The sequence below is a fragment of the Protomyctophum parallelum genome, assembly GCF_964188405.1.
Source record: "Protomyctophum parallelum genome assembly, chromosome: 12".
NCBI classification, from domain to species: domain Eukaryota; kingdom Metazoa; phylum Chordata; class Actinopteri; order Myctophiformes; family Myctophidae; genus Protomyctophum; species Protomyctophum parallelum.
Genome location: NC_139712.1, coordinates 34,580,667 through 34,607,292, shown reverse-complemented (window position 1 = coordinate 34,607,292; position 26,626 = coordinate 34,580,667). Strand labels below are relative to the sequence as shown.

Here is a 26,626-nt window from a genome sequence, read left to right as displayed (position 1 = left end):
TCTAGTTTATTTGAATAATGTCATCAATGTGTCAAGTGCATAGCCTACTGCAGGCCTGGTTGACTAGATTTAGAAGACATTTTGATGCTCTTGCTACGGAAATTATGGATTATTTATAGAAATCCCATCATTTAACATGCATCTCTATGGGGGAGCACGCTGGGAGCTGGAAACTGTAGAGGCCATCATTTGTTTTGGGGCGGAAGTACCGCTCAAAGAAATGACGTTGATGCTTTACAAATCAAGTGTTTTGATTGGTCAGAATAATATCGTATTCGGGGGAAATACATTTGTCGGATGTTCTGGACCGACACTTCTGCTGATAGCGTCTCTGCCTTAGGTTGTGACCAGGGTTTTCTCTTCGCAGATGAGTAAGCCTGGGACAGAGGCTAACGGGGGAGAAGGACAGCTTGCACACCGAAAAGTAAAAGTACTCACTATGCAGAAGGTCAGATTTCACAAGTTTTCAAATGTATGTATAAAAAAAACACTGTATGTCTACAGTGGTTTCGTAATAATAATACAAATCTGCGAAGTAACTACTAATGTAGCCTTAAGCCCAAACCACACCAGTCGCAACTCCTTAGACAAAACCGTTTTAAGGTCAAATACACCGGGGCGGCAGTGGCTCAGGGGTTGTGTGGCCGGATGGAAACCGTAAGGTTCCTGCAGTTCAAACCCGGGCCCCCCAGAGTTAGTGTGGAAGTGTCCTTGAGCAAGACTCTGAACCCCCAATTGCTCCCGATGTGCAGGTTGGTTCCCTGCATGCACACCAATGCACATTGGTGTGTGAATGTGTGGGTGAATGTAATGCACAATCTATGTAAAGCACCTTGGCGCTATATAAATGCACCATTTACACCAATGCAACTCCTTGCAACAGGTGTGGTTTGGGCTTTATATGAAGACTCTCGTATAGTATTTAATTGATTTTGACATTTTCATATCTACACGATTCTTAGTGACCTTTTGGAGAACTGACTGTGGGCTTTACTGGTGAACGTGCAGTGACCACAGGGGGTAATACATCTACAACAGCCTTAAGGCTACTAACTATAAAGTAGATTTTTTTAGAAATTTAGAAAGTACAGTACGTGAGTAAATGTATACTTAGTTACTTCCCACCACTGGGCATGAGACATGTGGTCTACCAGAATGCACACCACATGTACAAATCGATGTTGACTGCACATTTTCATTCAGTTTTAGTCATAGTCTTTTGAGTCAAATTTAATTTAGTCAGACTCATTTTATTTTATTAGTATAGCCCTAACATTTTAGTTCAGTAGGTTTAGACATCATAGCTTAGTTTTTATTTAGTTTGTGAAGGTAGGAGGCAAAAATTAAGAGCAAAGATCAAGGTTTTTGTTGTAATTGCAGGCTGGATTGGTTATTTCCCTTTCGCCGGAAAATAGGATATTGCCAATGTTCTTCCAAAGCATCTGCCATTCAAATAATAGGACCAACCCAATTGCAATATCTGTATTTTTATTCAGACAAATGCATGTCATTAAAATGTTTGATGTATTCTACACTTACAAATCTGAGCCAGTATGGTGTGGTCATGACAATACAGGTGGTATGACACATTCAGCATATCGCCGCTCGTCGGGTAGAAACCTCTTATCTCCGGCATATTCTAACTTTTTGTGTTTTCTTTCCTCGTGGCGCAAAGTGGAATGCACAACTGGATTAATCCATTTAGACCTGAGGCCGATTCTACAAATGTCTTCTAAATCCTGACAGTTTTCTGGAAAACCTGTTTTTCTACATGTCAGTGGTTCTCCAACCTTTTCCTATCAAGGACTGAAAATATGTTGTTCCAGGGACCCCCCCCAGAAGCAAAGATTTGAGTTAAAAACGTTCGCTCTGAAAGAATATACATTCCAAATTTGCGCCACATTTTCACGATTAAAGAAAAATAGCAGATCTACAAGCTCGTAGTGTGGCACTCTGTGCCGCGTTATGGGCTTGTAGATCTACTATTTTTCAATAGCTAAAGTATAACATAATGCTTGAAACACCAAGAGCGTCTGCTAAATGCCTAAATTGTAAAGTGATGAGTTTTAAGCTTGTAATAGATAGATATATTACTTTTGCTGCTTTTGAATTTGAATCCTGAAAACAGGATGAGGTTTCGATCCGACAGACGATTAAAATAAAAAGAGGTTTACGCTCATTTCTTCTGTATCGGGGCGTCGTCTCTCGCAGCTGGGAAGATGTCGATCTCCTTGACGAGGCGGTCGGCGATGGTCTTGTTGTTGGCGGAGACCATCCTTCTGGACATCAGGTCAAACGGCCCACCTATGTATGCAGTGGTGGAAAAAAGCACTCAAATGTTTTACTTAACCCATTCAGGCCTGACGTCGAAATAAAAAAAAAAGTTTTCTAAATCATGACAATTTTCTGAAAGATTTGAGGCACATTTTAACGATTTTTCAAAAATAGCGCTATGAGCTTGTACATCTGCTATTTTTCAATAGCTAAATTATAACATAATGTTTGAAACACCAAAAGGGGTTCCCGCGGAAACGTATCAATACTGCAATATATAGAAATACTTTAGTAAAAAAGTAAAAGTCCGGAATTCAAAATGTAAATTATTATTGGCGTACCAATTTGACAAACTGGCTTCAATGTCAGACCTGTTATCTGTTCACACAGTGAAGGATTCATAATGTTTGTTGAGCATTCAATCAACGGTCCTTTATTTTCTTAAATGTCAAATGTTTTTATTTTATCGTCTACTCAGGCTTTCGGGAGCAATGCCCCGAACCTTGTCCTTGTTGGTTCTGGTGGCTCACAATACGTGAAGGGGCCGTCTCTCTCTCTCTCTCTCTCTCTCTCTCTCTCTCTCTCTCTCTGATTTAGATCCAGACTCTACTGTACAGTATTATAGCATTCGGGGATTGTGGAATAGTTAAAATAAGTTGAGCTCAACATCAGATACAACACTAAAAATAGACTGTGTAGCTTTGTATCTTTGAATCTGCCAGTGTGAATGCAGCATCAAAGGCATTTTACCACTCATCCTTATTCTGTGGTGCCTCTTATTTTCAAATTCTAACTTTTTGTGGGTTTTTATTTGAACACCCTACTTACTATCATACTACAGTGTCACACAATAGCATCGATAGTAGCAGATCCACAAGCTTCAGATTGAGTTTTCAGATCTACACGCTTCGAACTTGAATCCTGAAAAGTAACAGTTTTGGACACTATGAGGTTTCCACCCGACGGAGACGAACCATTGGCTCTTGTTAGCTTTGACCGTTTGAAAGTTCTCAAAAGCTTGTGCAATGTGTACAAAACATTACATGGACTAAAAGCCTGCGTCCTCTGAGAGAATCTATAAAAAGAATGCCGGAAAGCGGGGCATATTGGTATGAGGGCGACAAGCAGAAGGGATTGTGACGTGCATGTTTAGATGCACCTTTTGCACAGAACACATTATCGATTCAGGGCGGCTGCAATTGTTGGAACATTCTGCCCATCGAAATAAGAGAATGTTCGACCTTCATTCCTCTCAAAGCTCGGATAAAAAAAAATGGATTATGGACAAACAAACCAACATGTGCTGTGAGCATTTCTAATTAGATCTGTATCTCAGGTGGCTTAGTTTTTATCCCGATTTTATTTTATCAAAATCAACATCTGTTCAAATAACTTCCTCCACCCTGAACCCAAAACCCCAACTTCTGTCATTTCTGTTCGGTGAGATGGAGAGGAAAAGGTTGGTTGGCCATCATTGGCTAAGAGACGAGAACAGCACTGCACTGTTTTTATCTACAAAGCCTTACTTTTTTAAAAGCCTACAGGTAACTATCTTAATTAACAGCCTATTACATCCTAAAATTGACCATCATCACACCCGTTCTCGAGACTACTTTGTTGTAGAAATCCCCAATGTTTCTGGGGATTCCAGAAACATTGATGGTCCATTACTATGCAAATGGCCCCTTACTATGCATCTCACACATGTGAAACTGTCTACAATCAATTTGAAAACTGAACATGATTTCACTTGAACGATTTAAAAGACCTGTAAGGATTACTTTGAGATCCAGCTGTACTTGTTAATATTAAAATGTCTATAATCTTGTAATGTGTCTGTGTTTAAATTGTATGTCATGTTCGCTGTAATCAGGGTGTCATTCATTGGAAAAGAGACCTTGCTCTCAATTGACTTCCCTGAATAAATAAAGGTGAAAGAATGAGGTTCGGTTTACGCTACAAAAAGGGGCCATAGGAGATAATGGGCTCCATTAAGCAGTTCAAATAATATTACTAATCATATTACAGTTTTATGAGCTGGGGGCGTGTGGTATGTCATATTGCAATTTTGGGCATGTTAAGAAGCGCTTTCGACACCCCGTGGATTGCGCAAAACGGCCTTGAATTAGTCATGGGTGTGTTTAAGGAGTGTTTGAGACGTACCCAATCAACATGTCCGTACTATTCTCTTTACCAGTCAGCTGATGTCACATACGGAATGCGCACTTTGGGGATCGTGGTATTACATTTCTTCAGGCTGGCACCATAGAAGACATGACATGACTTTGTCACATTTGGGTTAATTATTCCTATTGCACTGCATGCTGTCACCTTTATGCCTCAAAATAATTTGTTTCTATTGAAAAACACCAGTAAAATAACGTTTATTATATTTTATTTCATTCAAGTCATGATGAAGGAATGAGTTGAATGCTGCTGCTTAATGCTGTGCCTGTGGCCCCGATGGTATATGGTCTTCGCTCTTAGCATTTTATTGAAGAAGACTTGAATCGGGTGTGATACATCATATGAAAGCAAACTTCCCAAGGATTATGGATATGTTTTTATTTATTTTTAAGGTTGAGAAATGAAAGAATTATGGCCGTTTCTAATCTCAACATTTTACAAAAAAAAGACGCAAAAAGAGGCTGTTGCCATGTCTCATAGAAACAAGTAAATAGGTCTATAAAAATAAGCGCATATAACAGGGGTCTGTAACCTATTTTAAATGAAGTGCCATGTTTTTATTTTCTAGATAGTGAGTCTGCCATATCCAGATTAATTTTAATGACACCACATTAAAATAAAAAAACATATTTTGATTGTCCACAAATATAAAGTTCTTCCTTCTTTTTAAATAATGTTCTTGCACATTGTTATAATGATCATTATATATATCCCCCTGCAGTCAGAGTTCATAGTTTTAATGAATGAATGTGATGCATTGTGAGATGGTATAGATCTGCTATTTTCAAAAGTAATATTGGAAATTAATTTAATTTTTGGATTAGCCGTCCTTAGTTGGGCAAATGCATTCATCTGGGGATCCTTGACATGTGCTGTGTGAGGATCACTGGTTTAAACAACATTAGGAGAAAAGCCCAAATAACCACTTTAGAAACAAGAAAAGCAACCACAACTAGTAGGCTACAACTACCAATATTTACAAGCAACTTTACAGAAAAAGAAGCTGCTTATAATAAACAGACATGGCAACACTCCAGCAGCCTCCCAAAGCCGCTCAAGTGTAAAATCAAACAGTGCTTTTTGCGTTTATGAGGTGGTCAGACCCACGTCTAATCGTTATGCGCTGACACTCCCACAATGCTAAAATATTCAGGAACGCCGTATGCCATATGTGTGTGCGTTCAACACGGGCCGATATGCCTTTCATAATACGATTGTGCGCAGAGCGAGGGCAATTTATGTATTACCCCATTGTAAAACGGATCTTCAAAATGGCACCCAATGTCTCCATTTCTGCTTTTCATTTACGGGAAAAAAAACCCCAAAAGAATACGATAATAGATTTCTGCCCGACAGCAACGATATTAAAAACCTTTATTTATTCTCCAAAAGAGCATTGAGGTTTGCATGCATTTGTAATGCTGTTGAGATCTCACACACACAAAGTCGACATTTAAGACACATATGTGAAACACAGAAACAACAGCCCGCCAAAAGACATGTTTGACGACAAAATCAACTGTGGATTTAGTCGACAAAAATCTCATGATATTTAGTTGGCTGAAACTAGACTGTTTCCTTATGTGCAGGTAATCAATGCTGCGTAATCAATGCTGCTTCAATCAATAGTGCTTAATGTGACACCGCGCAGCTATGATTGTGCCCTGGGCAGCATTGTGCGCATTTGTCTATAGATATTGATGGAGTCATCATCTGAGGATTTTTGTAAAAAACTTGCTTAGAGTAAAAATTTAATCTCACGACTGAAAAATAGCAGCCACCACACACTAGCGCTCTTGTGTGTCCTACACACTTAATAACACAATATTTATGATGTTTTGGTATAGCCATACAGCTAACCAGTTGAATAAATTGCAGATTGAGGTGTTAACGACTACGGTTATGAAATAACTGAGATCATTAGGGTCTTCTGGAAGACTGAAACGACTAATAGTAATAACCGGAAATAGGCTATCTACAAGCTTTCTACAAGCTATTCTACCTATTTTCGGTGCAGGACACACTTCCATATAGAAGACACGTTGACTTCTATGGAATCCAAATGACTGAAATTGGTCATTGGCGACTGAGAACTTTTAATCCATGAACTCTACCCACCGTCCACGTCCATCAGGACTCCCCCGGCCTCGGTGACGATCACGGCCCCGGCGGCGACATCCCAGCAGTGGATCCCGATCTCGAAGAAAGCCTCCACGGCCCCCGAGGCCACCAGGCACATGTTGGTGGCTGCGGTCCCCGAGCCACGGAGCCTAGACGAGGTCAAGGTCACAGCACCACACAGGGTCAAGTTCACAGCACCACACAGGGTCAAGTTCACAGCACCACACAGGGTCAAGTTCACAGCACCACACAGGGACAGGATACATGGCATTAAAGCAGCGGTTCCCAACCTGTTTTAGCCTTGTGACTCAAATTTGAAATACCTTTTCTTTGGGGGTTGTTGTAGAAAAATAAAATGGCATTTTTACTTGAGTCGTGATCTATTCAAAGTGTTCCGTTTGAGAGGGTGCACAGCCGTCTATAAACACAACACGCTATATCTCGTCTAAACATGTTAAATTGAAGGGCAATTAAAAATTTACCTATCATTTTTATAACGGACAATTTACTTTTCGGGCAGGTGCCTCTGAGACCTTAAGTGTCGACCCCTGCGGTCGGTCAATAGCAGTAATGTGTGAGTCATAGCCTGGCCTGTCTGAGATACTCCCCCACCTTTACACAGAAAAGTTATGCTACCCCCATCAGACTCGGGCTCCCGCACGCTGCATCAACAAGATTAAAGTTCTCCTTTATCCCGCATGACATAAAGTTGTTCCACTGTAAAAAAGAAAAGAAAAAGGGAACACGCCGGCTGCACTACTAACTCCGACAACTCCCCTCGGTCACTCACTGACTGTCTGCGCTGTGTCTACCTAATGGTCTGTCTGTGACATGTCTGTGAACTGAATATAATGAGATAATGTCTTTTCATGAAAGGTGCATTTTGTCTGTGTATTGTTTACGATGTTTGCCCTGCTGTGGGACACATTCATTCGTTCTTTGTTAACCACTTTACTACAGCACTACTGGCTCCCAAACTTCTTAGCTCGCCAAAAGAGAGATTTGATGTCAGGCCGGCCCAGGAACCAACCTAGTGAAAATAGCAGATCTATAAGCTTGTAGATCTTTTATTTTTCCACTACCTCTTAAACGTTTGTTTGCTAATTTTGTGGAATGTTTTAGATCTTTTCCTTTATTCATTCATTGAATTATTTTGAGAAGTCACTGAATTTGTTTTTAAATTCAGGAGAATTTGGGGGATTTTCTTTTCAATATTTTTGAAATATTAATTGAAAACAAAAATAAATTTATATTTACTCACGAGTTGCGATGAATAAAAATGTTGTCCGGAACCCACAAATGGGTCCTGACCCGGTGCTTTGGGAAACAGTGACCTACAGTATGCACTTCAAAATAGCAGGTCTACACAAGGAACACGATGTGCTGCGAGCTTGTAAACGTGCCATTTTCACCAGACTATCGCTCCTTTTGACATTCAGAGGATACAGATGCCAGGCTATGAAAGGATGTTAAAAACAGAAAAACATGATGTTGAGTGCACATGGGTGTGTGTGTGTGCGGCGTGCGTGCGTGCTTGTCAACTCACCCGTGCACAGGTATACAGAGAATCTTCTGCATGGTGGAGAAGATCTTAGTGACCGTTTCCTTGTCTCTGTTGGATCCCAGTTCACTGATGATCATGGACTTCCTGATCTCTGCAATATGAACCAGTGAGATTTGATATGCTGTAAATTATTATTATTATAACAGAACACACACACACACACACACACGTCTCTGACTGTACTGTACATACCTGCCACGTCGGACACCTGCAGTCTCTCTCCGTCACAGAAGGCACCTTTCCCCTTCCTGCCCGTGTACATCTTGTCCTCTAAGCAGCTGTACACCACGCCAAACTCCATCTGGATAAACAACACAAGCATTCCCCTTCAGACCACCATCTCAAATCAATCAATCAATCCTTATTTCACACTCTTAATACAGTGGTTTTCAACCTTTTTCATATCAAGGGCCATTATTTATGCTGCATTTGAGCCACGGGGACCACCCATTTGATGAGATATACAGTAGTTTGTAGTCGTTGAGTGAGATTTCGCAATTCGATGTTGGTAGCATTAGGGGAGACAACAGGCAAACGGATCGAAATAACAATTCTTCTACATTCTCTAATTCGTGTGGACTTGGAGATGTTCAACAATAATTGAACTCTTGAGGGCGTAAAATGAGATCGCTCTCAGGATTTAAAGATCTATAAGGGTCCATTTGGATACAAACTCTCAATATTTTTAGCTGCAGGGGATCACCCGGAACCCCCTCAAGACCACTGGTTGAGAATCAATAGATCCATATAAAAAGAACAAAGAAAAACAAGAAAAGGGGAAAAAAGAGGTACATAAAAAAAGCGCTTTCCAATGTCTCCAGAAACAAGAAGAATAGGCTACCTAATTACTTTACTTGTTTATTTTTGTGCTTTTCTTTTTTCTTTATTGCTCTGTAAGGCACTTTGCGTTGCATTCATGTCATGATAGTTGGTATACTGTATATAAATAAAGTTTATCATAAATGCTGCTCTTCTTTATCATTACTAAAAGCCATTATACATTTTCAACCTCGTAATAAAACAGATTCCTGAGAACAGCATCTAGAGTGTTACAGATGCTACTAATGAAGGCTCTGTTCCATTCTGGTCAAACAGAGTCAGGGTGCTGCTGTTGTGCGTGTTGGCTCACTGGTTCCAAATGGCCCTGTACAGGTCTGTAACTCTGAGTGTGTACACATGGAACCACATGGACCCGTCGGGGTCGAAATGAGGACGAGTACATTAATCAATTGCTTAAGGAAACACATAAAAACACTGCAGTGTATTATAGCCTACAGAATATTCTGTCTGTCTGTCTGTGCGTGCCGTAAACATGGAGTGCTGTCACTGTGTGGGGAGTAGGGACTTTCATTTCGATAAACTTGTAAACATTTTGAGCTGCTGTCTGTTATATCAGTGCGTTCAGCACTGTGTCTCCATGCCCAAAAGAACAGTGCGTGGCTGCGTGCGTAATGAGAGAGAGAGAGAGGGGGGGGGGGGGGGTCTGGGTCCAGTCCCAGACGGCACGACACATGTACGTTATGAGTATAATTTTATCACCATAGATTTCACTGTGTAGGCTAGTTTAAGAATGGAACACATTGATAAAGGTCACCCCTGCTGCGTTTCCAATTGCTGCGGATGACAGTGTGAAGGCCAACCGCATCAAATTAAATATGCAAGAATCCCAATTTCTCCGCCCATTCGCATCGAGTCTAGCGAAGTATTAGGTGGTAATGTGACCTAAATGGAACAGAGCCTTAATTAGTATCATCGGTAACACCTGTGAAGGAAGTAAGGAAGCGGCGCGGAAGTAGGAAGAATTAGTGTGCAGGAGTGTCATGATATAATGTCCCCCATAGCTGCACCACAAGGGGGCAGTATACAGTGTTGTTCAGCACTTTGTAACCTTGTTTCGAAAGGTGCTTTATAAATAAAATGTACTTACTACAGTAAGCTTTAAAAAGTGCAGACATCATCATTACATTATTGTAAAAATGTAGGTGACATATTGGCTTGTGCATATAATTTACAGCAGTGGTTCCAACTAGACTATTTTGCACTACTTCTTAAATATTAGTTTTCAATTCAATAGAATTATTAGATTTTGCTTTGATTTATTCATGAAAAAACTGGAAAAATTATCTTTGAATTTTGTTATGAATTCATGGAAATTGCTTTTTTGGGAATGCTTTTTTTAAAATATTTTTGAAATAATAATAATTAAAAACAAAATGCCGTAATCAAAAACTAAATAAAGGGACCCATAAAAATGTGTCTGCGACTCACAAATGGGTCCCGACCCATCCAGTGTTTTAGGAACCAATGATTTACAGTAGTGTCTGAACATACTCATCACTAGAATCTGTATGCCGGAATATTCAGGGTGAGCGACAAAATAGCAGCCAGGAGAATGAGACTCGCAGGACACTTCCAAAGACACCAAGAGCTCCCAGCCAGCAAACTAGTGCTGTGGGAACCAACACATGGGCACCGGTCACGAGGACGTCCCATATTAACATTATTTGGATGTACTCAAGAAAGATGCAGGAGCGCAAAGCACCAACGAGCTGGCCGGATGTATGGAGAACCGGGATGACTGCAAGCGACGATGGAAGGCTCGTCTGAGGACGACCTAGAGAGACTAGTAATGTGACCCTGATATCTGACAATATCTACAACATTGAGCACCTTGCATGGTTTCCGCCGCCATCGGTGTGTGAATGTAATGCACAATCTATGTAAAGCACCTTGGATAAAGGTTTAAATTTACCATTTAGAGGAATGCTGTATAAACTTCAGATCCTCCTTAGTTCCCATAATCAAGACTACGCGCTCAATGTATTCGCATTTTGCAGCGCTGTGAAGTGTGTCGTTTCGGTCACTATTACAAACTTTTTAACCCCCGACTTGGTTGTTTGACTGACCTCTTTATTGACGGCGAAGCCAATCGACACCGCCACGAATGGGAACCTGTGAACAAAAAGGTAACCGTTTCAGTTTTGTGATAAGTTTTAGGAACTATTCCGGTGGGTCTGAAGAGTCTGTCCCAGTGACAAAGGTCAAAGGCCACAGCTTCATTGGAAACGTTTGTTCTTCTCGCTATTATGACAAAATGTGCATGTAAAACCAAACAGATATTACCAGTGGTGTAAAGTAAGTACATTTACTTGAGTACTGTACTTTACAATTTTGAGGTATTTGTACTTTGCTTGAGTATGTCAAATGTTCTGTACTTACTTATACTTTTACTCCACTACAATTATTTGACAACTTTAGTGGCTTTGTAGATTTTGATTATTACAAAACCCCCTTGACTCTGAGGGCTGTATTTTGCGTGTCTTAAGTACCAGGTCTTATTCCCTAACTTGAGTAAACTAAAGACCTGGAGGCGTGATCAATGCTCTTTGGCCACTCAGAATAGCCAAATGGCATTGATCACGCCTGTGTTCAAATGGAAACAAATGGACCCTTTGAACACTCTAGTTACAGACCTAATGTGGTAATTCAGGGCTATCTATTTATATGTTTCTGGTAATATGGAATGTTGACAAAAATCTCCACCACAAGCCAACATGGCGATGACCTTATGTGACTTGTGAATGTAAAACCAAACGGATATTACCACTGTACCTAACGTGAATGGTAAACCAAACGGATATTACCACTGTTACCTAACGTGAATGTAAAACCAAACGGATATCACCACTGTACCTAACGTGAATGGTAAACCAAACGGATATTACCACTGTACCTAACGTGAATGGTAAACCAAACGGATATTACCACTGTACCTAACGTGAATGGTAAACCAAACGGATATTACCACTGTACCTAACGTGAATGGTAAACCAAACGGATATTACCACTGTTACCTAACGTGAATGTAAAACCAAACGGATATCACCACTGTACCTAACGTGAATGGTAAACCAAACGGATATTACCACTGTACCTAACGTGAATGGTAAACCAAACGGATATTACCACTGTACCTAACGTGAATGGTAAACCAAACGGATATTACCACTGTACCTAACGTGAATGGTAAACCAAACGGATATTACCACTGTACCTAACGTGAATGGTAAACCAAACGGATATTACCACTGTACCTAACGTGAATGGTAAACCAAACGGATATTACCACTGTACCTAACGTGAATGTAAAACCAAACGGATATTACCACTGTTACCTAACGTGAATGTAAAACCAAACGGATATTACCACTGTACCTAACGTGAATGGTAAACCAAACGGATATTACCACTGTACCTAACGTGAATGGTAAACCAAACGGATATTACCACTGTACCTAACGTGAATGTAAAACCAAACGGATATTACCACTGTACCTAACGTGAATGGTAAACCAAACGGATATCACCACTGTACCTAACGTGAATGGTAAACCAAACGGATATTACCACTGTACCTAACGTGAATGGTAAACCAAACGGATATTACCACTGTACCTAACGTGAATGGTAAACCAAACGGATATTACCACTGTACCTAACGTGAATGGTAAACCAAACGGACATTACCACTGTACCTAACGTGAATGGTAAACCAAACGGATATTACCACTGTACCTAACGTGAATGGTAAACCAAACGGATATTACCACTGTACCTAACGTGAATGGTAAACCAAACGGATATTACCACTGTACCTAACGTGAATGGTAAACCAAACGGATATTACCACTGTACCTAACGTGAATGGTAAACCAAACAGATCTTACCCGTGTACAAAGTTGGTGGTCCCGTCAACGGGGTCTACGATCCATGTGGGGTTGTCAGTAAACACACATGGCTGGCCGGCCGCTACAGACTCCTCCCCGATGAAGCTGGAACAGAATGTGAAAAGAACGTTTATTTAAGAAATTGCCGTCCCTAACGTCCAGTGTTGTTTTAGTCGACTAAAACTAAGACAGAAAATGTCCGTCGACTACCTTTTTTCACTGAGGAAAACTAAATGGAAACTAAATGAAAACTAAGCTTTGATGACTAAAACTAAGACTAAATATACTGACAATTTCGTCAACAAATAAAAACTAGACTAAAATGTTAGGAAGGGACAAGAGATCCAGTATAAGTCATTTTACACTTGGTTGCATGCTGAAAATATCACAACGCGTCGCGCTGCGACATGTACTGTACATGTACTGTAGATAGACTATTTTCAGCAAGTGTAAAAACAGTCATTACGATGGCATCAAGGCCCGCCAAAATACATCTTAGTCGACTAAATCAACTGTAGATTTAGTCGACTATAATTCTATGATATTTAGTCGACTAAAACTAGACAAACACCAAGACATTCCAGGTGACTAAAATGTGACTGACACACACACACACACACACACACACACACAGTTGATATAGGAACTACTTTCAGTTTGTGCAATTCCATCCAAGTGACAATGTGGTTAACTTCGGCTCGTTGCTCAACCTGAAAATCTGGAGTGTTTGAACAGACTCTGGTCTACATGGTTGTCTCCATTTCTCAGAATATTTTGATTTAGTATTTTGAATAACACACCATTTAGTCTTAGTCCTATTAATGTTCTGTCTTAGTCAACAAAATGAACACTGGTTGTCTCTCATAGTGTAAAGATGGGAGGTCTTCTATGTGTAAGTAAGTGACCCCTCCCATGTACTATACCCTGAGTATCGGCTAATGCCATCAGGTAGGAGGTACAAGGTCCATGCATGCAAATATAATAGGTACAAGCATTCCTTTGTCCCTCTGTCAATCACACTCCTTAACAGAGTCCTTGCAGAGGGCAGACAGGGTAGGGGTCGAAGGTTTTGAGGTGATGTTCTTCCTCTTTTGCACTAGGTATGTTGGTGTGTGGTTTTTTAATGTTGTACGGGTCACTGTGTGCCTTTGTTGTCTTGTATAGTGTATTGTATTGTATTGTATCTGTATGCTGCAGGGCGGGTCCTTTGGGTCCAAGACAAATTTCTCCCTTGGGAGACAAAATAAAGAAACCTTGAACCTTGAAGTAAGCAAGTAAGTGTGTGTGTGTGTGTGTGTGTGTGTGTGTGTGTGTGTGTGTGTGTGTGTGTGTGTGTGTGCGTGTGTGCGTGTGTGTGTGTGTGTGTGTGTGCGTGCGTGTGGCTGCATAGTGTTGGACCTGTGTGAGGGGAACTTCTCCTTGACGGAGGAGATGATGATCTTCTCCACCATCTGGTCCGTCTGCGTCACCAGGTCCACCGAGGAGCTCTTGGTCATGATCTTCACGTTGTTCTGGAGCGCGTCCCTGATCACCTGGACAACACAGAACATTACTGTTCCCCCCTCATCATCTTTGAACTGAGGACGCCCAAAATAATCATCTTTGAACTAGGGAACTGGGCTCAGACAGCCGTACAGTGTAAGAGTATAAACATTAAATGACATGAGCAAATGTATTCACAGTCAGGCTAACCATCGTCTGAGTCTAATAGCCCCGGGGAAACGTCCCACGATTTTAATAGTTACCCCGTTTGAGATTACAAACAATAAATCATGTCCGGGGCGCTGAGACAGGCCCGCGAGCAAGAGTCTGAGGTGCAACTTTGGGCTTTTGACAGTCACTCTTAGATGTGTGATGAATGTCAGGGCCAGTGGGACGGGGAGAAACGTGTGACAGCTCCATTGTGGATGATGGCTCAGATTTATTTCATACCTCCCCGGCTTTCCTGGCCACAGCCACAGCGTGGTCGAATGATTCCTGCCATTGGTCAGCCATCTTGGTTTTTTCTTCTTTTTTGTCTTAAGTTTCTTCTTGACAAGAACCTGTGAAAAATGTCTGTGTGGTGGAAGACGTGCTGGAATTATTATTATTTTTAAGTAAGTAAAAGTATCAATACCAAAACATAGAAAACAGTGAAGTGGCAAATCGAATGGCATCGTGAGATGAGATATATACTTTATTAATCCCAGAGGGGAAATTGAAGTGTTACATCAGCATAATGTGGCACAGCAAATAAATAAAGCTAAAACTACTGGACAACTACTGAAAAAACAACAGATACAAGTGGACATAAGCACAGAAGACCAGGAACACCATCACGAGACATGGCCAAAGCATTTCCGGGGGTCCCAAGCCAAAAACGTTGAGAACCCACATGGACCCTTATAGATCTTGAACTCTTGAAGAGTTAATTTGGGTCCATTTGGTTTCATGTTATGCTCTCAAGAGTTCAATTATTGTTAAACATCTTTGTTTAATGTACAGCCCCCGGGCCCCTGGTTGAGACCAGCCCCCTACTTGATTTTTCCCCCTTTTTCCCCCAAAAATTAACAAAGAATCAGACCCGTCTGAAGTGAGTGGTGTTGTACTGTACTGTACTGTAATGTACTGTACAAGCCCTCCTCCCTTAACCTGACGCTGCCAGATGAGGGCGGTATTGGGTAACCATGTTCCCCAACACAGCCTTCATCTGGGATCTCTCAGGGAGTTGAGCTGACAAAAATCCGTTCCGTACCGGACCAATCAGCGTGAGCTAAGGGCGGGATATGTGCGAAACCGGATGTGAAGCTATATAGACACGTCAATATGATTGGTTGTGTTTGCACGCCCACACAGTGATAGACAGACGGTCCCATCCAATCATCTACCAAGTATCTTGAAAAAAAGGAACAGCCCCGTCATCGAATTTGCTTCCGCGATCCCAGATCCCAATAAGCTGTGAAACAAATTTGTGTAGCAAGCTTCTTGGATCTGGCAGCGTCAGGTTACTCCTCCCTGGCCTGTGCGTGTCTGTGTTATAGGCTGTGCAACAGTGACACTTGGTGGTGAACAAACGCTATAAGCTATTTTCGTGCTCTGACAGACCTAGGGACAGACCCAGGGACACACATAGCTGTCTATAGGAGTGGTTGCACCACTCAAAAAAACCCCACAAAAGTTAAAACAATGGAGATAAGAGGTTTCTGCCAGACAGCAACGATGCAGGGGAGGATCCGACATAACGTGACATGCACGCCTGGCAGTGGTGGAAACTAAAGCAACTAAGTACCTCAGGTTCATTCAGGTTCATGAACTTGATGTGGTCATTGATGAAGTATACATTTAATTCTTAAGTACAGTTTGACCATTTGAATCTATCTACATCTATCTATTGATCTACAAGCATCTGACAAGGCATCGCTGAGTGAGCTTGTAGCTCTACTATTTTTAAAAGATTTGTATACATTTTGAAAACTTGAAATGGGACATTCTGCATAAAGTCAAGAGTATATTTTCTACTTTTGAAAATGAAAGTACATTTTGATACCAATACTTTTGTACTTTTACGCAAGTACATTTTTATTTCCAGACTTGTACGGAGTAGTTCTACAGTACATTGCAGTATTGATACTCTTAAGTAAAATAATTGAGTACTTTTTCCACCACTGCTTGCTTGGCACAACCTCTTATAACAGAAGGGCGGTTACGCAACACTGTGGTTGTCACTGGCATCCGTCCACCAGTCTGTCTGTCCTGTGAAAACATCACTGACATTGATGTCAGTAAAGCACTGACATTGATGTCAGTGCTTTTTTGATATAATATATCAAAAAAGCACTGACAAGAAACTAAATCTTGCTTCTGATAGTGAGTTCACTAATATTATTAGTGAACTCACTATCAGAAGCAAGATTTAGTTTTTAATGGATATTACAGTCAGTTGTATCTTGTGTCGGGTGCTTTTCTTTAGGGTGGGGTGGGGAGTCATGTTCATCCACTTACAATTTAGGCATTTTTGCAAACGGTCTTATTCCAGAGCGATTTGGTAAAGACAAGGTAATACATCAAATGCATAGAGCAGGGCTTCTCAAACTGGGAAATTCACCCAAAATTGGCTATTGGGAATGTTCCCCCCAGAATAGGGATGCTGCTGGGGTTTACAGTAAGTACAGTACAACAATTATGATATTCTCTCCAGTTTTCCTTGTGACATACTGCATCTTTGGGAGAACGATTTACATACCGTTAATATGACAAAAGGTGCTGTAAGAGTAAAGAGAGCCTACTGTCAGCTGTCCAGCAGTCCAAATATTATTAAATTAAATTTCAGAATGGTAGACCTGAGACCTAAGGCCTACCATACCAGGCCTCAGACCTGAGGCCTACCACCGTTGCGTGGCACATCTATGCAAGAAATGTCTATGTTCACAGGCTTCTGTGTGCAGCCTAGAGGGCTGTACAAAAGTATTGGTATCAAAATGTATGCCACTAATGCACTGCAATAACTGAAGCATAGGCTACACCTTGCCAATAATAGTTGTACAGTCATTTAATTTACCCATGCATGCAATTCTGAAAAGAACTAACTTCATACCTTGGATTGGAAAGCAGGCACAGCAGGGTTGTCAGGACAGGAGATGACTATGGATGCGATGAGCTCCCTGGAGTCAAAAGGAAAAAAGGTGTGCTGTCGCTACGAGAGTTGATTTTTAAACAGCTGGCATGAGAAACTTAAGACGGGGAAAAGTACTAGTACCGCCCTCACTGATTTAGTCATAGACAACCCACGGGAACAGGAAAAAAAACAAAACAATAAACAATGAGCTGCTACAGAGGCAGGCCTGCAGCAACACGATGCATGCGACTCGATGCTCCGTCAAAGACATGGTGATGAGGCAACTTCACTGACTAGTACATCCCCTTTGTAAATTAGTTCTGTCATAACACTTAGCGGATTAATGTCACTTTTCTAGACACACACTTGCAGGCTGTTGTGTGGCGTCTGTGGTGTATTGTTTATACAAACAAAAAGGCGTTAGTTTACCTTCATTGTAGTCCGTTGGTTCTCAACATTGGGTCCGGGCCCTTAGGGGCCCTCAGGGGTCCTGGGGTGGTGGGGTGGGGGCTCTATTAGAAAAATAACAGATCTACAAGCTCAAGCTTGTACATCTGCTATTTTTGAAAATATTTGAAAAAAATAAAAATCTGAAAACGTTTGGAAAAACTTAATTAACAACTAACAAATCTACATGTCAATCTACTTGACATGACAAAGTTTGAGAACTACTGATTCGGTCAAATTATATATTATTACACTTCCCATGGAACTACAAGATTGGCATTAAGACAAAAAGGAAGAGGGGGGGTTCCTGTTTCCGGACTAATTACTGTGCCAGTTCCTTTGTTACATTCCACTACGAGGATTTTTTTTCTTTTTCTTTTAAATAGTCCCTTGATAGACGATTGTGTGACCATTTTGGTCTGTTTGTTTAGGAGGGAAAAATACTATTCAGACATACAACACATGCAATAGAACACATCACTCCCCACAATCTCTTTTTGTACCTATTGTTGCTGTCGGACAGAAACCCCTTATCTCCATATTTTAACATTTTGTAGGGGTGCACGATTATGAAATTATGACCGAACTCCGATTATTTGCAGGGTCATATATGCCAATACCGATTCTGACCGATCTTGGCCCAAAGCCTGTTAATAATAAAGTCTATACTCTTTTCCAAATGTCTGTTTTCACAACTGGTGAAAAACGATTAAAATAATCTGGATTATTTTGAGACAATCCGATACCAATAAGGCATTTTTGTGGCTGATATGGCCTATTCCGATTACGCTACCGAGTATCGTTCATCCCTAGTTGTTTTTTTTTATTAACGTCCTTCTTGATCAAACTACTAGCGTCACACAAAAGCATCACAAGTAGCAGATCTGAACGCTCAAAATGCAGTGCAAAGAAACACGTTTTGAGCTTGTAGATCTGCTACTTTCCAATTTGAATCCTGAAGAGTAACAGTTTTGGACATACAGTAATGAGGTTTCCACCCGACATAGACCATAATACCGTTTTGTATTTGTTGATGACATGTACTAGTGTGCACGTTTCATGTTTACATGTTGATGAATTGATTATGCATATAGGATCACAACAAGTCCCCATTAGGACATTTCTGACATTCAACCTATCAAACAAACACAGATCGATGTAATGGTTCACTCAGCCAACATGTAAATTCAGTATGTGCATACTGAATAGACCCAATCTAATATACAGTTATTTCACTGGATTTTCCATTCGTGCCAACCTGACATAACAGGCGCACACACACACACACACACACACACACACACACACACACACACACACACACACACACACACACACACACACACACACACACACACACACACACACACACACACACACACACACACACACACACACGGCTATACCGAGGGAGCATGATTTAATAGTCCAATAAAACCTTGCCAAGAGCATTGCAACACTCCCTGCCATTTGCACTCTACCTACATATTATTTGCACCTTTTCATACTGCACTGTAACTGACATTAAGATGAAGCTTATGACAATTTCTAAATTTGAGCAAGAACCGTGCAGCACTAGTTGGCTGTCCAATTCATTTCAGTTAGTCTTGTGTTTTTGCTACAAGAGAGAGAGACTTTAAGACTTAAAAAAAAAAAAAAAAAATCGTGTGAGACATTTGACATTACATTTGAAGAAGAATTGTGCAGCCCTTACTGGAATTTCAAATAAGGTGGGGAAACAGTGCCGAGGTTATGATTTGGCCTCACCCAAGCTCTCTAAAATATAAGGACACTTATATAGATATAAAGAAAATTTCAATCTAAATCTAAATTTAATGTATTGATTGATTTATTAACAGTTTGCAGAATTACAGTACATTTCAAGTACAACTCAATACAACTGTTAACTGTGAGTGGACGACACCATAAAGCATTAAACTTGTTTACAATAGGGCCCACCGTTTTCAATTAATCAAAACAATTAGAGACGTGTATAGTCAAAAAGGGAAAAGAAACATATAAAGTGAGGGGGAAAAGGGGTGGGTGGGGGATACACTAACACACTATGTGAAACCACAACATCAAATAATCAAATAAAATAGTGTGGTTTAAAGAACTTGTTTTTGTTTCCTACAAAATCACAACCTCACAACTGGTGCAAAACAACCGGCTGGCGACCGGAAGTGCAGCGCAGCCCAAGCTGAACACGGAAGGTGTGGATGCATATAGATATAGAGGATTAATCTTCATACCACAACAACCACTACACTACGTAGAACCTTTCCATTTCATACATTTTTCATGTTTTGTTTTTAAAAGGAATTGATATTGTTATCTAGATATGAACTATAATATGTTAATATCACTCTGAACTTGACCCTTATCTGTTGCACAACCTTTAAATCCAAAACTTCATGCTGATAGAGGGAGACATGGCGTCAGCTGAAATACCAACACTTAACCCTCACACCTTCATTCATAATACATAAGGTATGCGATGTGTTTGGCACAGATTGCAAAACATAGTTCACGTTCTGAAACAAAGTGTAATGTCGTATATATTTTGTGATTCTTTGTTCAAATGTTTCAATGGGAAAAGGTGTCAGGTCTTGCACTTCAAATGATTGATCAAGTGGGACTTGACAAACTCTAACCCTAAAGGTGGTTGCACACTGGACACGTTTTTCGACACGTTTTTCCAAAGAAACGCAGCTAAAAATCCGAAAAACGCATCCAGTGAGCAACCACCTTAAGGGTCATTTCAGCCGGGGGGAGAGAGTAGTATGCAGGCCTTGGGGTGAAGAAAAAGCTCACCACAATCCAGGTCTAGTCACCCGTGGGCGTGTCCACGAAACAAGCACGCACGCAGCAATTTCGCAGGACCTCGGCCATTAAAATACGCTTGCGTAATCGAGGGCATTGCTGCACGGTTTTGAAATGGACTATAATATGACCAGAATGGAAACAAGCCCCCAGGACCTTTTTGTGTTATCCTGTTAGCCTAAAAGTTTTACTGGGCCATTTACATTTCTGCCAATGAAAAAGCAAGAAGAACGGGAAAATGTTCACATTGGGTCATTCATCTAGGAAGGTTTGACAAATGAGTTACCTGTAAGTACCGTTACAGACAGACAGACACCAACTGGTGCAAAACAGTCCTGTCCAGAAATCTAATCATTTGAACAACACTCAAATCACTGATGTGCTTTGCTTTGATTTGTTAGTTGTACTTCTTCAGGAAGTTGGGGGCTGAACAACAAGTGTGTTTCGTTGTTAAATTGTCTCAAAGCTTTGTAGCAATTCCCCCACTTGTGAAAGAGGATAGTAGGCTCACATTTGCAACAACCATGAACCGTGAAATACGAGTGACTTCCCTGCAAAACCATTAGCAGTGTTGAATGACCCCCCCCCCCCCCCCCCCCCAAAAAAAAAATAAAAAAAATAACCAACATTGCTGTTGGGCAGAAAGCTCTTATCTCTATATTTATAGATTGTGTTTAAGACAAAAAAAAAGTAATTTACTTGATCATAACAGTGTCACACAAAAGCATCACAAGTAACATATCTATAAAGCTAGTTTTGAGCTTGTGGATCTGCTACTTTTGAATTTGAATCCTGGAAAGTAACAGTTTTGGAACAATGGACATATGAGGATTCCACCCGACAGACGACATATTCATATTGTAATAAAATATTGCCTTAATGGGGAATTAGTTAAAGTTTCAAGAACTTGCAGTGAGTGCACATCATTGTGTACATCTCTGTACTAATATTACATTTCTGCTGCACCTTTGGTGCTATTAAAAAGGAGAAGTACTACGGCCGGGTTGTTGAAACAGGTTTAGACACGATGATCTGGTGATACACACGCCACACCTTGCATAACTCCATATTACGAAACACCCAAACCTGTATTGCTACAGTATGAACACTATTTGGAAATGATTGTCTAGCGGCTATTCATGAGAATATAATAGTAGCACGAGAGTGAATTGTAAATCGGTTAACAAATCTATTCCTGAACATCCATGTCAAAATATCTGTGCCTTCCAATTCCAATTAAGCACTATGATTCCCCTTACGGTTAATATAAGAATAGACAGAAATATTGTGAGATATTTGCAGTGGCTTTATTATCGTTATAAATGCCCTTTTGGTCTTCGGTTTAAAAAACAAACATAAACTTAAACATATTAATCCAATTAGCGGTAATTAAATATTACATAACAGGTACTGGAAGAGTGCCTTAACACAATAAACTGTAAAATTGTTAACAAAAACAAGCATTTGGGCACATAATATATTGTTGCTGGATACTTTACAGTGATGGAAAGTAATAGTGGTGTAAAGTAAGCAAGTACATTTACTTAAGTGCTGTACTTAAGTAAAATCTTGAGGTATTTGTATTGTATTTGAGTATTTACAATTTACAATACTTTTAATTCTACTACTCTAAATCTTGGATCACAAAATTGTACTTTTACCTTACTACAATTATGTGACAACTTTAGTTACTAGGTACTTTGTATATGGATTATAATTATACAAAACATACATTAACCACTTCAGCCATACATTTCGGTCATTTGGAAATAGCCAAAACATTATGAGCTTGTGGATCAGCTATTTTCGAAAGGTTTGTATACATTTGATATTTTGAAATGTCTTCAAGGGAAAGGCTCGCTCGACTGAGTACTTTTACTTTTGGTACATTAAGTACATTTTAATGCCAATACTTTTTGTGTTCCGGACTTTTACTTGAAATGGAGTATTTCTATAGTGCAGTATTGATACTTTTTCCACCACAAAAAAATATCAAAGTATTCATATTATATTTTTTTACCTCTAAATAATGTAATCAATTACAAAGAATGAGTGCACAATTAGTGAAGTGCTGTACATACAGTACTGTATTATCATTAGGTTCTTAAGGCAAAGACTGAAACCTGACATTTTAAAAAGCGAGCAGCCGTGTGTGTGTGTGTGTGTGTGTGTGTGTGTGTGTGTGTGTGTGTGTGTGTGTGTGTGTGTGTGTGTGTGTGTGTGTGTGTGTGTGTGTGTGTGTGTGTGTGTGTGTGTGTGTGTGTGTGTGTGTGTGTGTGTGTGTGTGTGTGTGCGTGTGTAATATGTCCAGTTAAAGCAGCACTATGTAGTTTGGGGTATCAGTGTTCACTTTGGCGGCCAACGTCTTGACTTCATTACCCAAGTCTCTGCAAGGATGTCAAGCGAGGACGTGCTGTGATTGGCCAGTCTTCAAACACAAATTTTTGATCAAACCATGTGACTCACATTGGAAAAGCATTGTAGTGGCCCAAAAAAACAAAAAACGACCAAACATTTGCTTGATTGGTGTTTGGTACGTGTGAATGAGGCCTCACTGTGTGACTAATTAACAAAGTGCTTTCTAACGATCCATAATGAAAACAGATTATTTACTTTCATTACACTACAAAGAAAACCTCTCTCCCCTCTATCTGTGCTGCTGTGGGGAGAAGAGAGTACAGTGACTCTACTTACTTCACCATTCTGAGGTTTGATGGCTGGAGTATTCTGGAGGGGGTTTTTTACTTCTCAAAAATTGCACATTAACATACAAAAGATAATAAATAAATCAAAATAGCGATTTTTGTCCATGTCCGCATCGTGATTAATCTATGAATCAATCTTATTTTCCACCAATACTGTGCATATAATGCAGTCAAGCCCCTAGCAGGGATCCCCCTGAGTCTATACATTTATGGAAGGATGATTGCTTAAACATGTAACTTTATAAGTTTGTGGGACAAAATATGCTAGCCTATGTAGTTGTTAAAAAGTTACATGGTGCTGCTTTACCTACCCAGCCCTTGCGTGTGTGTGTGTGTGTGTGTGTGTGTGTGTGTGTGTAGAGTACTAGCCCTCGGTGTCATCTCGTCCACATGGGAACACGGTGATCTCCTTAACGAGGCGTTCCGCTATTGGACGGCTGCTGGCGATGATCAGCCTGCGAGACATCAGATCAAAAGGACCTCCTGAAAACACAAAGGGGAAAAAAGGTATTTACAATTGTAAAAAAACTCCTACAGACACAGAACTGTGTTAAATTTGATGCGAGTACGTAAGCGAAGAGATTAGTAATACTAATAATAACGTGTTCCTTTCACACGCTACGTCCAGCTGGGGAAACTCTGCCCTGTCAGTTGAAAAGAAGCAGCTTGGACTCCTCATGCATAGAAGGAAGCATGAGGTCAGTCCACTGCTTCATATCAACATTATGTATTCGGCATTTGAGCCACAGAACACCATTGGATGGGATTTAGGGCTATATCTTACCGCCACCCCTTACACCATATCCCTAAACTTACAGTACTTGCCATTTTTCACTATCTTGAAAAACATTTTAAAATAGTTCAAATAATTGGCTAGTTGAACTATTTTAAAATGTTTTTCAATAAAGTAAAATATGGCAAATACGTTTAGGGATAAAGGGTAAGGCACACCCAAGATAGGGCCATTAGCCTGGTCAGATACAAGACTGTGAATATGTTGTGGATAGGATTCTTTCTACAATTCAATGCTGTATAAGTTTGACGGCCACAAATTTTTTTAATCAAACGATCGACTCTGCTTAATACGCTATACCTGACATTTGTTTAATGCGTTTAATTCAACGTATTTTAATAATTAAAAAGAATCTCCGGCTTTGCCGCGGACCTGGTGATGAGACCTTCATGTTATGATGACGAAACCGGAAATCAACCCATGCGCTGGGCTGCTAGGGCTTCTGGGAAATTGAGGCCAATGCAAGTGAACGTGGGGTTTGTCTGGACTCAAACGCTTCTTGGAGGCGGATCTTGTGGCGCACCATCATGGCCACTGGTGTTGCCGAACATAAAAAACTGACAGATCAAAAGCCCAAATACTTCAGTGTATGCTCTAAAGGTAATAAAACAATCTCGGCAGCGTAGAATATTTGATTCAAATGCGGGTAAAGCGTGATAAGCAGTAGAACTGTTTTAAGGAGAGACAACACTTTATCTTTTGGCTATTCAAAAATAGATCTTTTTATTTATTTAGAAACAGCTGTTTTTCATTTGTTTTGCCAATGGGTACCCAGATTACAAAAATAAAAACATCTGGGTTTCCTAGGCTACTCAGTTAGTGGCTGACCTGAAATGTCCACGATGACTCCCCCTGCTAAACTCCCCCTTAACTAAATATACAGACAATTTTGTCGACACATAAAAAACAGATTCAATGTTAGGGAGGGTCTAGTGGAGAAGAGATCCAGTCAAACTAAAAGAGAAGTCATTTTATGTTTGGCTGCTGCTGCTGGGTGTTGCGGTCTGAAAATAGCAGATCTACAAGCAAACAAATCTGGGTGACTGGCCCCCGGCCTCTGTGAGGAAGGATGGCGCCCCCCCCCCCCCCCCCCCCGGCCATGTCCCAGCAGTGGATGCCCATGTGGTAGTCTGGTAGACTGACCTGAGATGTCTATGATGACCCCCCCCCCCGGCCATGTCCCAGCAGTGGATGCCCATGTGGTAGTCTGGTAGACTGACCTGAGATGTCTATGATGACGCCCCCCCCCCGGCCATGTCCCAGCAGTGGATGCCCATGTGGTAGTCTGGTAGACTGACCTGAGATGTCTATGATGACACCCCCCCCCCGGCCATGTCCCAGCAGTGGATGCCCATGTGGTAGTCTGGTAGACTGACCTGAGATGTCTATGATGACACCCCCCCCCCCCGGCCATGTCCCAGCAGTGGATGCCCATGTGGTAGTCTGGTAGACTGACCTGAGATGTCTATGATGACACCCCCCCCCCCGGCCATGTCCCAGCAGTGGATGCCCATGTGGTAGTCTGGTAGACTGACCTGAGATGTCTATGATGACACCCCCCCCCCCGGCCATGTCCCAGCAGTGGATGCCCATGTGGTAGTCTGGTAGACTGACCTGAGATGTCTATGATGACGCCCCCGGCCTCTGTGAGGATGGCGGCCCCCCCGGCCATGTCCCAGCAGTGGATGCCCATGTGGTAGTAGGCGTCGGCCGCTCCGCACGCCACCAGACACATGTTGACCGCCGCGCTGCCCGGAGACCGGATCCTGCAGGTACAGATAAAGACCTTAAAGGAGCATTCAGTCTGGACACGCGACAGGCCAACAGCACGCACACCAAGGCCCACCCGGGGGCAAGTGTGGCATGACCTTTGGGCAAGTAGAACATGACCTATACTTGCTCAATGGGCAAGTGCCTCTGAGACCTTGTCACCTTAGTGTCATCAACCCTGGCTGAATAATAATTCCCTCCCCACCCCAAATCTTTACACCTATAAAACCTGTGATTCTTCTGAGTCATGACCTGCTAACAAGCCTGTCAAAAGAAAACCTAGCAAGTAGAGTTCCCACTCGAGGGTGTGACACTGTGACATGATATCCTAAATTCAGACTTCACACCACATCGTCTGTGTCTCAGAATCAGTGGTGTAAGTGACTAAGTACATTTACTTAAGTACTGTACTTAAGTACAATGTTGAGGTATTTGTACTGCCAGTGAAATACGCAAAATAATCAAAGAAGAGCACTCATTGGGCCGAAACGGAAGTGATTGTCCTGGAGCCAGCCTTGCTCCAGGCTGTTTAGCACCAACCGGACGATTATTATTCTTAGCACGACCTCAAAATAATGTTTTCAGGAAAGAAAATAAGGTAAAAAAATATATTTTTAAAGT

General features: G+C 41.0%; 2 protein-coding genes across 2 annotated transcripts in view; both read right to left on the bottom strand.

Annotated features, from left to right (window-relative positions):
- Window positions 1–1,792: 1,792 nt before the first annotated feature.
- Window positions 1,793–17,604, bottom strand: LOC310868394 (inositol monophosphatase 1-like). Its single transcript, XM_083778824.1, has 9 exons — window positions 17,447–17,604; window positions 14,806–14,915; window positions 14,272–14,405; window positions 12,874–12,978; window positions 11,053–11,098; window positions 8,339–8,447; window positions 8,129–8,237; window positions 6,580–6,731; window positions 1,793–2,304 (listed from the first exon to the last, which is right to left on the bottom strand). Exons 2-9 carry the CDS (start codon window positions 14,866–14,868, stop codon window positions 2,177–2,179), a joined length of 846 nt encoding a protein of 281 aa, XP_083634950.1. The 5' UTR covers window positions 14,869–14,915; window positions 17,447–17,604; the 3' UTR covers window positions 1,793–2,176.
- Window positions 17,605–19,870: 2,266 nt separating this feature from the next.
- The window catches only part of LOC310868395 (inositol monophosphatase 1-like), a 16,212-nt gene continuing 9,456 nt past the window's right edge, over window positions 19,871–26,626 (bottom strand). The window contains exons 8-9 of the mRNA XM_083778825.1: window positions 25,850–26,001; window positions 19,871–23,925 (exon numbers count right to left, since the gene is read on the bottom strand). Coding sequence (XP_083634951.1) covers window positions 23,807–23,925; window positions 25,850–26,001 — 271 coding nt within the window. The 3' untranslated portion in view covers window positions 19,871–23,806. The remainder of the gene's footprint in view (window positions 23,926–25,849; window positions 26,002–26,626) is intronic.

Bases quoted from the DNA above. Each gene is read 5' to 3' on its own strand.
- LOC310868394 (XM_083778824.1), bottom strand. From the start codon at position 14,868: ATGGCTGACCAATGGCAGGAATCATTCGACCACGCTGTGGCTGTGGCC. The intron at 11,099-12,873 runs GTAAGATCTGTT...TTTTGTTCACAG, and splicing joins ACCACCAACTTTGTACACGG to GTTCCCATTCGTGGCGGTGT. The intron at 8,238-8,338 runs GTATGTACAGTA...TTCATATTGCAG, and splicing joins GCAGGTGTCCGACGTGGCAG to AGATCAGGAAGTCCATGATC.